General features: G+C 50.6%; 1 protein-coding gene across 1 annotated transcript; it reads left to right on the top strand.

Annotated features, from left to right (window-relative positions):
- The first annotated feature begins 1,987 nt into the window (after positions 1-1,987).
- Positions 1,988-4,022, top strand: LOC142825167 (stonustoxin subunit alpha-like). The gene is given in 2 exon segments (XM_075916935.1): positions 1,988-2,106; positions 2,108-4,022. Coding segments are annotated over 2 exon segments (2,034 nt in total).
- Positions 4,023-12,378: the final 8,356 nt, after the last annotated feature.

Below are 12,378 nucleotides of genomic sequence, written 5' to 3'. Positions count from 1 at the left end.
CTTGAATTTCTGGAAAAGCACTGACGATCTCATGTAAAATCATCAGTGCTTTTCCAGAAAAACTATGCTGCTCCCGTTCGGGCAAAAGTCTTTTTCCAGAAAACTGTTCCGGAAAAGGGCCAGCGTAGACAGCACAGTAGTGTTTTCCGCAAAAAAGCCTCGATCACGAAAATGATGATCGGGGCTTTTTTGCGGAAAAGCACGTCTAGATTGGCCACGGACGCTTTTCCAGAAAAAGTGCTTTTCTGGAAAAGCATCCTGCCAATCTAGACATGCTTTTCCGAAAATGCTTTTAACGGAAAACTTTTCTGTTAAAAGCATTTCCAGAAAATCATGCCAGTGACATAGCCAGAATGTTCCAGTATAAGCACAAATTACATATTTATAACTCCCCATGCTGGTATCACACAAGTACACCACTATCATATACAGAGTCAGTAAAACACAGGGTTTCATTTGACACCTCACATGGCCCCTTTGTACAGACTTTGGGGCAAACACCCCCGCCCCCCCCATGGGTGCTGCAGTGATTTGGCTTCTTCCTTTAAAATCCAATAATGTGACAGGAGGGACACCCTAACATCAGTGTCCCCCTTTTCTCCCTCCCACACCCCACCAGCTGGTTCCCCCTGGCTAGGCCCACTCCCCTCAACCCCCTCCTGGCCAGCCCCACTCCACACCAGCTGGTTCCCCACCAGCCAGTTAGGGGGAGAGGTAGATATGCTAGAGGGCAGAGATAGGGTCCAGAGTGACTTAGACAAATTGGAGGATTGGGCCACAAGAAATCTGATGAGGTTCAACAAGGACAAGTGTAGAGTCCTGCACTTGGGACGGAAGAATCCCAAGTATTGTTACAGGCTGGGGACCAACCATCTAAGTAGTATTTCTGCAGAAAAGGACCTGGGGGTTACAGTGGATGAGAAGCTGGATATGAGTCAACAGTGTGCCCTTGTAGCCAAGAAGGCTAATGGCATATTAGGATGCATTAAGAGGAGAATTGCCAGCAGATCCAGAGATGTGATTACTCCCCTTTATTCAGCCCTGGTTAGGCCACATCTGGAATATTGTGTCCAGTTCTGGGCCCCCAACTACAAAAAGGATGTGGATGTATTGGAGAGGGTCCTGCGGAGAGCAACCAAAATGATTAGGGGTCTAGAGCATATGACCTACGAGGAGAGGCTGAGGGAGTTGGGTCTGTTTAGTCTGCAGAATAGAAGAGTGAGGGGGGATTTGATAGCAGCCTTCAACTTCCTGAAGGGAGATTCCAAAGAGACTGGAGAGAGGCTGTTCTCAGTAGTGACAGATGGCAGAACAGGGAGCAATGGTCTCAAGTTGTGGTGGGAGAGGTCCAGGTTGGATATTAAGAAAAACTATTTCACTAGGAGGGTGGTGAAGCACTGGGAGGGGTTCCCTAGTGAAGTAGTCTCCATCCCTAGAGGTGTTTAAGTCTCAGCTTGACAAAGCCCTGGCCGGGTTGATTTAGTTGGGTTTGGTCCTGCCTAGAGCAGAGGGCTGGACTTGATGGCCTTCTGAGGTCTCTTCCAGGTCTATGGTTGTATGATTCTATGATTCTCCTACCTCCCTCCCAGCCAGCCCAGCTCCCCGCTGGCCTGCTCCCCCTCTCTGCTTTCTCTCCTGGCCAGCCCCACTCCCCACTCCTCTTCCCGGCCAGCCCCGCTCCCCCCTAAATCCCTCCCAGGCAGCCTTGCTGTCTGCCAGCTAGTTCCCCCCACCTGCCAATCTCCCTCAGCCAACCCGTTCCCCCCAACCTCCTCCTGGCCAGCCCTGTTTCCCTCCTGGCTGTTCCCTTCCCACAATCCACCTGAGATCAAGTGTGTCTGGTATTTTTTTGAACCCTCTGGTAACTTTACTTTCTCATTATTTTCAGTCTCAGAAATGACACACAGTTAAACCCTGCATAGATGTTGTGTGCTGTGTAACCCATCAGCTACATTACCGTGTGCTTCTTTCTGACATTGCAGGGATCATGCTGTGGTGCCCAAAAGATCTTGAAAGGGATGTAAAGAAAAAACCACAACCCAGGGCTGAATTTGAGATCATCACATCTGACTCCATTGAGGACAAGGCCAACGCCCTCCATGTCACGGCTCAAGGCCTTTTTCCTGGGGGGCATGGTTGAAGTCAGCGGATCTGCCAAATACTTAAATGACACCAAAAAATCCAAACACCAGGCCCGAGTCACTCTCCGGTACTCGGCCACAACAAGGTTTGAGCACCTAACCATGAGCCATTTAGGAGCAGGGAATGTCTATTATCCTACTGTGTTTGAGCAAGGCACGGTCACCCACGTGGTCACGGCTGTGCTGTACGGCGCCCAGGCTTTCTTCGTGTTCAACCAAGAAGTTTCTTCTTCTGAGAATGTCCGCGAGATCGAGGGATCACTCCAGATTGCAATTAAAAATTTACCCTTGGTGTCCCTGGAAGGGAAAGCATCTGTCAAAATGGATGAAAAAGACAAATCAAATGCTGACAAATTTAACTGCAGGTTCCATGGTGATTTTGTTCTTGAGAGAAATCCAACTAATTTCCAAGATGCCATGACCATTTATGCCACCCTTCCAGAGCAGATGGGTGAGAACGGGGAGAAGGCCGTAGCCATGAGAGTCTGGCTGTACCCGCTGACCAAGCTGGATTCCAAAGCTGCTCAGCTGGTGCGTGAGATCAGTACCGTGCTGATTTCTGATGCTCAGACTGCAATGGAGGACCTGGCAGAACTTGACATGCGATGCAACGACATGGGGAAGAATCTGATTGCCAGAACCTTCCCTGAAATCCAGAGGAAAGTCCAACAGTTCAAAGGTCTGTGCATGCAACACAGACAGACTTTCCAGAAAGAGCTGGCAGGACACTTACAGTCCATCTGTGGAGGAGGAGAAGAGGAAGGGGCCCTGGTGGACATTCTGTCACGCAGAAACCTGTCTCCCTTCAATACTCAGAAACTCAATGAATTCCTGGACACAAAGGAGCGAGAGATGAATTATGTGAATTCCTGTCTCAGTGCCCTAAGCAATGTAGACGTGGTGCCCTCCCAGAGTGAACTAGAGAAAATAGTGCTGGGCCCTGGGCTTGACTTTGTCGTTTCCTTTACATTCACCTCCTTACACAACAAGGAGCCATATTTATCAGATTTGCATCTCTGGCTTCACACCCAGTCTATGAGGGACACTCAGGATCCTGCACCAACCAGTTCTGCCAGTGAGAAACCAAAATCCAAAGCCTGGTTTGAGGACAAGGAAATATATAAAAAAGCTCGAAAAGCTGCAAAGTGCTTTTCACATTTTGCCCATGTTAATGAATCTAACAAGAAGACCCGGTTCACTGTGGCCTCTGTTCCAGACGAGTCTGATCCAGGTGCTTCCATTTACCTGTATGCAGATGGAGACTTGCTCAGCACCGACTTCCAGCCTCCATCAAAGCCTCTTCCTCTCCTGGTTGGTGGAGTCCAACATGACCGTGTGCAGCTCACGCTGAAACCGGCAGCCTATGGCAGAGCTGATATATGCGGCTACCGGGCAGAGTACAGACTTGTCGGGCAGGAGAACTGGGTGGCTGTGAATGTCAATCACACACAAGAGACACTCACAGTAACAGGGCTCTGTCCAAGCACCCAGTACCAGTTCCGATACGCGGCCATGAGCAAACCAGGGCTCAGCGAGAGCAGCGATGTGAGTGACATAGTGAAGACACTTCCAACCAGCCCCCCTGGGAAACCTGTAGCATCAATTGTAATATCATCTGCCTTGGCCCTGGCCTGGGAGAGTCCATGTGCCATTGGAGATGGAGTCAGTATAAGCGAGTACAAGGTGGAATACACAGAGGAGGCTGGAGAAGCCAAATGGCTGGAGCGAAGGACAGGAAAGAGAACCGAATCCTGCACCATTGATGGATTAATGCCACAGACGCCCTACAGATTCCGGGTGTCGGCCGTGTGTGCAGACGGATCTGTGAGTGACCCAAGCGAGGAGGTTCACATCTCAACACTAAAGAAAGGTAACATTTAAATATATTTGCACATTCTCCCCCTCCTTTCCCTAGCACAGGACCCTGAGGTAACTAATTTAGGCAAAGCTGTATTTATCACTGGAAGGAAATTGATTGATCCTAGGTGATAATGTGCGAATTGTGATGGACATCATCCAGCACTTTATTAAACGGACCTATAGACACAGATATGCATAACTCTAGGATGCTTGGGACAAAATACCTCATTTAATCTATCAATCCTCATGTCATGGTCTGCTGGATCTGTTGATCTTATTTTGGTGTGTGTATCATTCCTACGTGTAATATTAGGTATATGGAGTGGGGAATGGTTTATGGAATGGGTCTCTAACCTTTTTAAACACAAGATCACTTTTTCAATTGAAGTGCAATGTAAGATCTACTTCAAACCCAAATACCCTTGCCCCGCTTCCTTCTTGCCTCTTCTTTGAGTCCCTGCCCCAGCTCCACCCCTTCTCCGAGGCCTCATCCTACTCCTCCTTCCCCCTTTGATCCTCACTGACTTGCAGCAGGCTGGGACAGGAGGTTGGGGTGCAGGCTCTGGTTTTGGGTCAAGGTGTTTGGCCTGGGTGGGCTCTGGGCTTAGCCATGGGTGGGGAATTGGGATCCAGGAGAAGATTCAGGGTGCAAGCTCGGGGAAGGAGTTTGTGTGCAGGGGGAAGTTCAGGATTGGGAGAGAGATTCAGGAAGCAGGCTCTGACTGGGCACCATTTAAGTGAGACAGTTTCCAGGGGGTGGAGTAATGAGGTTAAGGCGGCTTATCCTTGCCCTGGTGTCAGCTGACGGTCAGGGCAGTGTGTGTGGGTATGTCTCCTAAGTCTTCAACTGCTAAGACACGAAGTCTCATCGCAGCGGGCAGCCCAGAAGGCTGAAAGGAGCCTCGAGTGTTTAACGTCCGTGACTTTACTGCTAGGACCAAGGTCCCGTCGCAGAGGGTAGCCAAACAGGCTAACAGACGCCCCAGTGTGTAGGAAGAGCTTATTACACCTTAGATTTTAACTGCTAGAACACAAAGTTCCTTCGCAGCGGGCAGCCTGGGAAAGGCTGGAAAGGTGCCTCAACGGATCTTGTCACCTGGGAGTGACACAGATCCAAACGCCCAAGCTCTCCCTATGTCTGTCCCTTTATGACCGGCTGAAGTTCTTTTAAATTGTGCTTGGTTCTATTACAGCAACTGAAGGAGTCAGGTTAAAACTTAAACAGTTACAGGTTTATTAAAGGAACTTATAAATCATATGGTTACAATGGCTATTGCTCTATTTCTTAATTATTAGCAGAATATAGATCTTAAAGTGGTTACAGGAAAAAGGTAAAGATAGAAAATAGAAATAATGGTACCAAATGACAGCTTAATCTTTAAAGAGCTCTAACACTATGTATATATATACTTAAACAAAGGACCACATCCAGGTATAATTTTTACCCCCTTCTGTACCTCTCGACTCCAGCGTGTCAGGCCAGGGCCGGTCTCTCAATTCCTCGGAAAGACGAATACAAGGTGGGCGTCCCCTCTGGAACCTCGGGAGGTCAAACACCAAACCCGACCAGCAGATAGATGGTAGATTGACACACAAAGCAAGTGTGCTGCTGGACTCATCTTTATACCCCTGGGGGCCCGTATTCTCTTTCTTATCTTAAGAGGCCAAATTTTACTGGTCCATTTTGTGGTGCCAGTTCTTACAAGCAAGTTACAAGTTAATTTACACTTGTAAGAGAGGAAGATAACTAAATTAGGACTGCCGGATGTTCTTGTTGGGCGGGAGATTCCTTCCCCCGTGGACGGGTATGTGTTCGTATCAATATGAGTTAAGTCAAGGGCACGATGTACAGCCTCTTGGTCAACAATTAGTTTGACCACCCTCCTATCTCTGCTTACAGTTGGTCACGGTCACTGAGCCAGCATATCTAAACCTGCTGCTCCAAGGTTTTCAAAGAATATGCTGTTGTCCTGCTCTTATGTGCCCTGCATGGTTTTAAGCAGACAAAGATGGATGTTAAAATGGGGCTTCATGTCTGGCTACACCTGGCCCTGCACCACTCCTGAACGCAGCTAACATGAACAACAATGGTTCCATGGCACCATGTGCTGCCCCTCATCTATAGGCACTGAGCCCACATTTTATATGTCTGTGTATTTATACCTGCCTCAGGAATTTCCACTACATGCATCTGATGAAGTGGGGCTTTGTCCATGAAAGCTTATGCTCCAACACATCTGTTAGTCTATAAGGTGCCACAGAACTCCTCAAAACAAAGAAAATCATCTGATCATGTCAAAATAGACATTGCCTATCTACACATGGATTCATGCTTCAAGGTCCAGTCCATTTCTATGCCCAGTATTGTTTGTAGCAAAATAATCCTGCCTGGTTCAAGTCATCTTATTCACCCATTTCCTGCCTTCAACTTACGCACCCCCCCACACACACACACACTCACACAAAAAAGAAGCAAGCAGGGTTCCTTTCCATTCAAATCTCAGCACCTTTTCCCATTGGCTCTCCTGGCTTCCTGCCAACACCTTCTAGCTATCTGCGTTTAACCCTCTAGTCACCAAATGCTGGAATGCCCAGAAAAGGACAGCACTCCTATCCATCCACCTTCGACTCATTTGTCATGCAAGGTTGCCTTCCTTGTGGTGGTGACGTCACCCAGACTGGGATCATAGCTTAAAGCCTGAACTTTGGAACCACCATACACAGTATTTTTAAGGATAAGGTCCAGTTCCAACCCCACCTGGCTTTTTTTTTTTTTTTTTTTTTACCAAAGATGGTTTTGTTCTTCCATGTTAACCAGGATATTTTCCTCTTCTTTTTCTTCTGTAAGCCACAAACCAACAGCAAGGAGAGGAGGCTTCATAATTTGGGCATCTTTATCTGGAGTGTACCAGGCCCTTTAGGATATCAACCTAGCTCTTCTTAACAACTGCAGACAGGATGTAGTGCCTTCTAGTCTCCACATTGAGTTACCTCCTGCATCATGGCATGTTATGACTTGGCACCACTAGTTGTAAAGGCTCACTCAACAAGTATGCAGGCACTGAGTGCATACCTTGCTCCTGTCCTGATCCAGGACATCTGTGGTCCATGACATGATCTTCTGTATACATGTTCATGATTGACTATGGTCTTAATCTGCAAGCCATGGAAGACCCTGCTTTGTCAGTGCTGTGCTACAAGCAACATATGCCTATACATCTCCATGGATGTTGCTTGGGAGTCGCTTAATATGGAATAGTGATAGAAATGAAGCCATGTTAGTCTGGTGTAGCTGAAACAAAAAACGAAACTATGTAGCACTTTAAAGACTAACAAGATAGTTTATCTCTGTCCCTGTCCATGGTCTTCATGAGCTACTAGAGGCTCTGAATCTAAAGCCACAAGCAGAGGTGATTGTTGCTTCATGAATCATAGAAACATAGAATCAAAGGGCTGGAAGAGACCTCAGGAGTCATCGATTCCAACCCCCTGCCCAAAACAAGACCAAACCCAACTAAATTGTCCCAACCAGGGCTTTGTCAAACCATGATTTAAACAACCCTAGGGATGGAGATGCCACTTTCTCCCTAGGGAACCCATCCCAGTGCTTCCCCACTCTCCTAGGGAAAGGAATTTTCCTAATATCCAAACTCGGCCTCCCCATCAGCAACTTGAGACCATTGCTCCTCATTCTGCCATCTGCCACCATTAAGAAAATGTTTCTCCATCTTCCTTGACACCTCCCTTCAGGAAGTTGAAGGCTGCTAGCAAATGCCCCTCACTCTTCCCTTCTGCAGACTAAACAAGCCAAAATCCATCAGCCTCTCCTCGTAGGTCATGTGCTCCAGTCCCCTCATCATTTTCATTGCCCCCCACTGGACCCTCTCCAATGCATCCACATTTTTTCTGTAATGGGGGGAGAGGGGGATTCATAACATTCTTCATAGGAAAAGAATGAGGGGGAAAGGTAATATTAGGGACACAGTGTTAAGGTGGCTCTGAATAATCGGATTGTCACTTTGATAAGGATACATGAAAACTCTGAGCATGACAGAAACATCACACCTTGTGTACAAATTGATATGTCTAATATGATGTTATAGACATTAAACTAGGAAGGAATGCACATTTCTTTTGACACATGCATTGAATTTTCCTAATATCCAAACTACTGCATCAATAATCTGGATCTAACTCCAGGACAACAATTATAAATAATATGCATCTAATTCATTACATTAAAATGAGCACACCCTTTACTTAACAACTTAAAGAAACAGGGTTTAACAGATTAACAGTGAATAACATCAATTAAATTACACAGAAGTAATAGGAACTGATCTAGTTGGCATTTGCCCTGCCACCATTTATCCCACCCCAGAGTGTGCACTTCTGCAGCTGAGGTTCTCTGCAGGGGAGGTGTGTGTGTCTGTCTGTCTCCAAGCTGTGCAGCCAGCTGCAAACTCCCTCTGCACTGGAACAGGTCCCACCAAATGCCAACAGCTCTGGTTCACTGGACTGGCCACTCTGCCTCTCTTTGGACCCAGAGTTAGTCAGTATCTCTGAGGTCTGTCCAGACAGCACTTTCCCAAAGAGCCCAGTTACTTACAGCCTCCTCCTGTGTGCTGGATGTGGTGTATCCTTCTGAGCCACAGGCACAGCCAGAGTCTCTCCCATCTAGGGCAATCAGCTGCCCCAGAAGCAGCCTGCTAGATCCAAGTCGAAAAGGCTCTCAGTCCCAGTGTGTAGCTGCAGCACAACAGCTCCTGGACTATTGCACCTACACATTTTCCCAAAAAGGAAAGCACCCAGACTACAGAGACCCTCTCTCCACATGGAGAGCCCCAGACAAAACTTCCTTCCTGATTTTCTCAAGGGTTCATGGGAATTGTAGTCCCTAAAGCTAGATTGCAGCATACAGGATACTCCCAGAAAAAAAAGTCAGAGGCTTTAGTAAGAGGAAAACACATAAAAACCCCAGACAATAGTGTAACGTGGGAGCCCGGTCCTGCTCCCCGTTGTCTCAGGTTCTCCGGTAAGTCTTTGGCGTCGGTCCTCCGCCTCTGCGGGGCAGGGGGGTCCGGGCCCACCCTCACTCCCGGACCCCAGCCCAGGGCCCTGAGGACAGGCGAGGGGCCACCGGCTCTGCTGGGGGGGGTGTTTGTCCGAAGCACCCCGACCCGCCGGGTTCGCCTCCCTGGGCTGCTTCCTACCCCTTCTCTATGACCCCCGTGGCCCCCCCCTCACAACTCGTGCTATCCTCACCCACCCTTCTGGTGTTGTGCCAATCTGTCCTCGCCCTCCTCCGCTACTTCCTCCTTCCTCCGTCGCTTACTCTCCCTCCCTGCTCCTCTCTGGCTTCCTCCGTTCCCCTCCCTGCTCCCCCGGGCCTGTTTTTAAAAACCGCGCCGACGTCCGGCCCTGATGACGTCAGGCGCCGCGTCAGCTGGCTCCTCCCCCTTCGTGCGTCCCCACTCCGCCGTCAGCCCCACCCCTGCCGTGCCGCTCGTCAGCTGGGCCGCGGCAGCGGAGCAGGCCCTGCAACTCACCCCCGCTCCCCGGGTGGTGCCCAGGAGGGTCAGGGCAACCGCGGGTTTGGTGCGGGGCGGGCCGACGCCGGCGGGAAGGAGGCAGCGTGCCCCGTCACAAATAGGTACTTAAGACATGTAGTACCTTCTCTCTCAGATTTCTGGAACATGGACATTCTAAGGGTACGTCTACACTACAGCACTAATTCGAACTAACTTAATTCGAATTAGTTAATTCGAACTAAGCTAATTCAAACTAACGCATCTAGAACTAAAAACTAGTTGGAATTAGCATTTTGCTAATTCAAACTAGCATGTCCACATTCAGTGGACCCTGAACCGAAGTTAAGGATGGCCGGAAGCAGTGCCGGCAGGGCATCAGGTTAGGACTTAGAGCGTGGAGCTGCTGTCTCAGGCTAGCCGAGGGCTGTGCTTAAAGGGACCCAAACCCCACCCCGGACAGACAGTTCTCAGGGTTCCCCGCTCGCTTGTCTAACTCGATGAAGGACAGCAAAACAGTCCTGGCTTGGAGTGCCCTGAGTGCCCACTCGGCACATCACAGCACTCGGCCATCAGCCCGGCTGCACTTGCCGCAGACTGCCATCCGGGAGGGTCAATTGGGGGGCTGCAGCAGAGTTTCCACCCCGAGGAGCCCGCAGAGCCAGCCCAGTCCTCCCCATCGGAGGCTCGTACCCCATTCCTCCCTCACCTCCTTCCACTTACCCCTCCCTAGCCCCCCTTCCTGATGTAAAAAATAAAGGACACGTGTTCAAAAATAGAAACTCTCTTTATTTAACAAAACGGGGGTGGGGGGATTAACCTCTGGGGAGACTGGGAAAAGGAGGTGGGAGAGGGGAAGAGAGAGGGTGCGAGAGGGGAGTGGGAAGCCTGGGAGGAGGGAGCTGGAAGGGGGAAGCCAGGGGAAGAAGGAGGAGGGGAAGTATCAAACTATGATGCACCATATCTTCAGTACTGTGTACAGATATGATCTCCTCACCCCAGAAAAGATATTTTGGTCTTGGAAAGGGTTCTGAAAAGGGCAACTAAAATGATGAGGGGTTTGGAACAGGTCCCATATGAAGAGAGGCTAAAGAGACTGGGACTTTTCAGCTTAGAAAAGAGGAGACTGAGGGGGGATATGATAGAGGTCTATAAAATCATGAGTGGTGTGGAGAGGGTGAATAAAGACAAGTACTTCATTAGTTCCCATAATATAAGGACTAGAGGACACCAAATGAAATGAATGGGTAGCAGGCTTCAAACTAATAAAAGAAAGTTCATCTTCACAAAGCAAATAGTCAACCTGTGGAACTCCTTGCCACAGGAGGCTGTGAAGGCTAGAACTAGAACAGAGTTTAAAGAGAAGTTAGATAAAATCATGGAGGTTGGGTCCATGGAGTGGTATTAGCCAGGGGGTAGGAATGGTGTCCCTGGCCTCTGTTTATGGATGGATGGCATGAGACAAATGGCTTGGTCATTGTCTTCTGTCCATCCCCTCCAGGGTACCTAGTGTTGGCTGCTGTCGGCAGACAGGCTACTGGGCTAGATGGACCTTTGGTCTGACCCAGTGCCGCCATTCTTATGTTCTTATGTTCTAAGCTCAGGGCTCAGGGTCGGGGGTCTCAGTGGACCACCTTGATTTTCATGCAAACCTGCTCCTGGGTTTGCATGTGGCCTTTGGTGGCCAGGCTGGCAGCTATCCTGCCCTAGACGGCCACTTTCCTGTGCCTAGTGCGGTGGTCATGGATATTGGAGGCCTCCCCCCAAACTTGGATGAGGTCCACGATCTCTGCACTAGACCAGGCGGGCGCCTGCCTCTTGGGAACCGCCAGCCTGGGAGCCACCAGCCTGGTCCCGGGAAGAGGGGGAGGGCTGGGTGGCAGCGGGTGGCTGGCTTGAGCTGTGCCAGGTGCGGGGTCTGCTGGCTGGGTGCTGGCAGGCTTGCACCTGGCACAGGCACTGTAGCCAGCCCGTGCCCCTTTAAGGGCTCCGGGCCGGGAGGGGGGCAGAAGAGTTTCCCTGGTGGTGCCCAAAGTGGCCACCAGGGCAAGCTGGGGAGGGCTAGCCTGCCACTAGTTCGAATTAAGTGGCTACACAGCCCTTAATTCGAACTACTTAATTCGAACTAGGCTTAGTCCTCGTAGAATGATGTTTTCCTAGTTCGAATTAAGCGCTCCGCTAGTTCGAATGAAGTTCGAACTAGCGGTTTGCATGTGTAGCGCCTATCAAAGTTAATTTGAACTACCGTATTTTCCGGCGTATAGGGCGACTGGGCGTATAAGACGACCCTCTATCTTTTTAATTAAAAGATAGGGTTTCATCTTATACCCCAGCGCCCCTCCGCCTCCTTTGCTCCCGGTGTCCCTGGTCTGCTGGAGATGGTCCCCAGCAGACCAGAGGCACCGGGAGCAAAGCCGCCAGGAGCGCCTGGGCTGCCCCCCCCCCCCCCGCCGGAGCCCCTCCGCGGCTTTGAAAGCCTCGGGGGAAGCCGGCGGCGGGGCATCCCAGGCGCGCATGGGCTGCCCCCCCGCCGGAGCCCCTCCGCGGCTTTGAAAGCCTCGGGGGAAGCCGGCGGCGGGGCATCCCAGGCGCGCATGGGCTGCCCCCCCGCCGGAGCCCCTCCGCGGCTTTGAAAGCCTCGGGGGAAGCCGGCGGCGGGGCATCCCAGGCGCGCATGGGCTGCCCCCCCGCCGGAGCCCCTCCGCGGCTTTGAAAGCCTCGGGGGAAGCCGGCGGCGGGGCATCCCATGCGCGCCTGGGATGCCCCGCCGCCGGCTTCCCCCGAGGCTTTCAAAGCCGCGGAGGGGCTCCGGCGGGGGGGCATCCCATGCGCGCCTGGGATGCCCCGCC

The sequence above is a fragment of the Pelodiscus sinensis genome, unplaced genomic scaffold, assembly GCF_049634645.1.
Source record: "Pelodiscus sinensis isolate JC-2024 unplaced genomic scaffold, ASM4963464v1 ctg40, whole genome shotgun sequence".
NCBI classification, from domain to species: domain Eukaryota; kingdom Metazoa; phylum Chordata; order Testudines; family Trionychidae; genus Pelodiscus; species Pelodiscus sinensis.
Note: the sequence above shows the minus strand (reverse complement) of the source record. Positions and strands in the feature narration are given on the sequence as shown.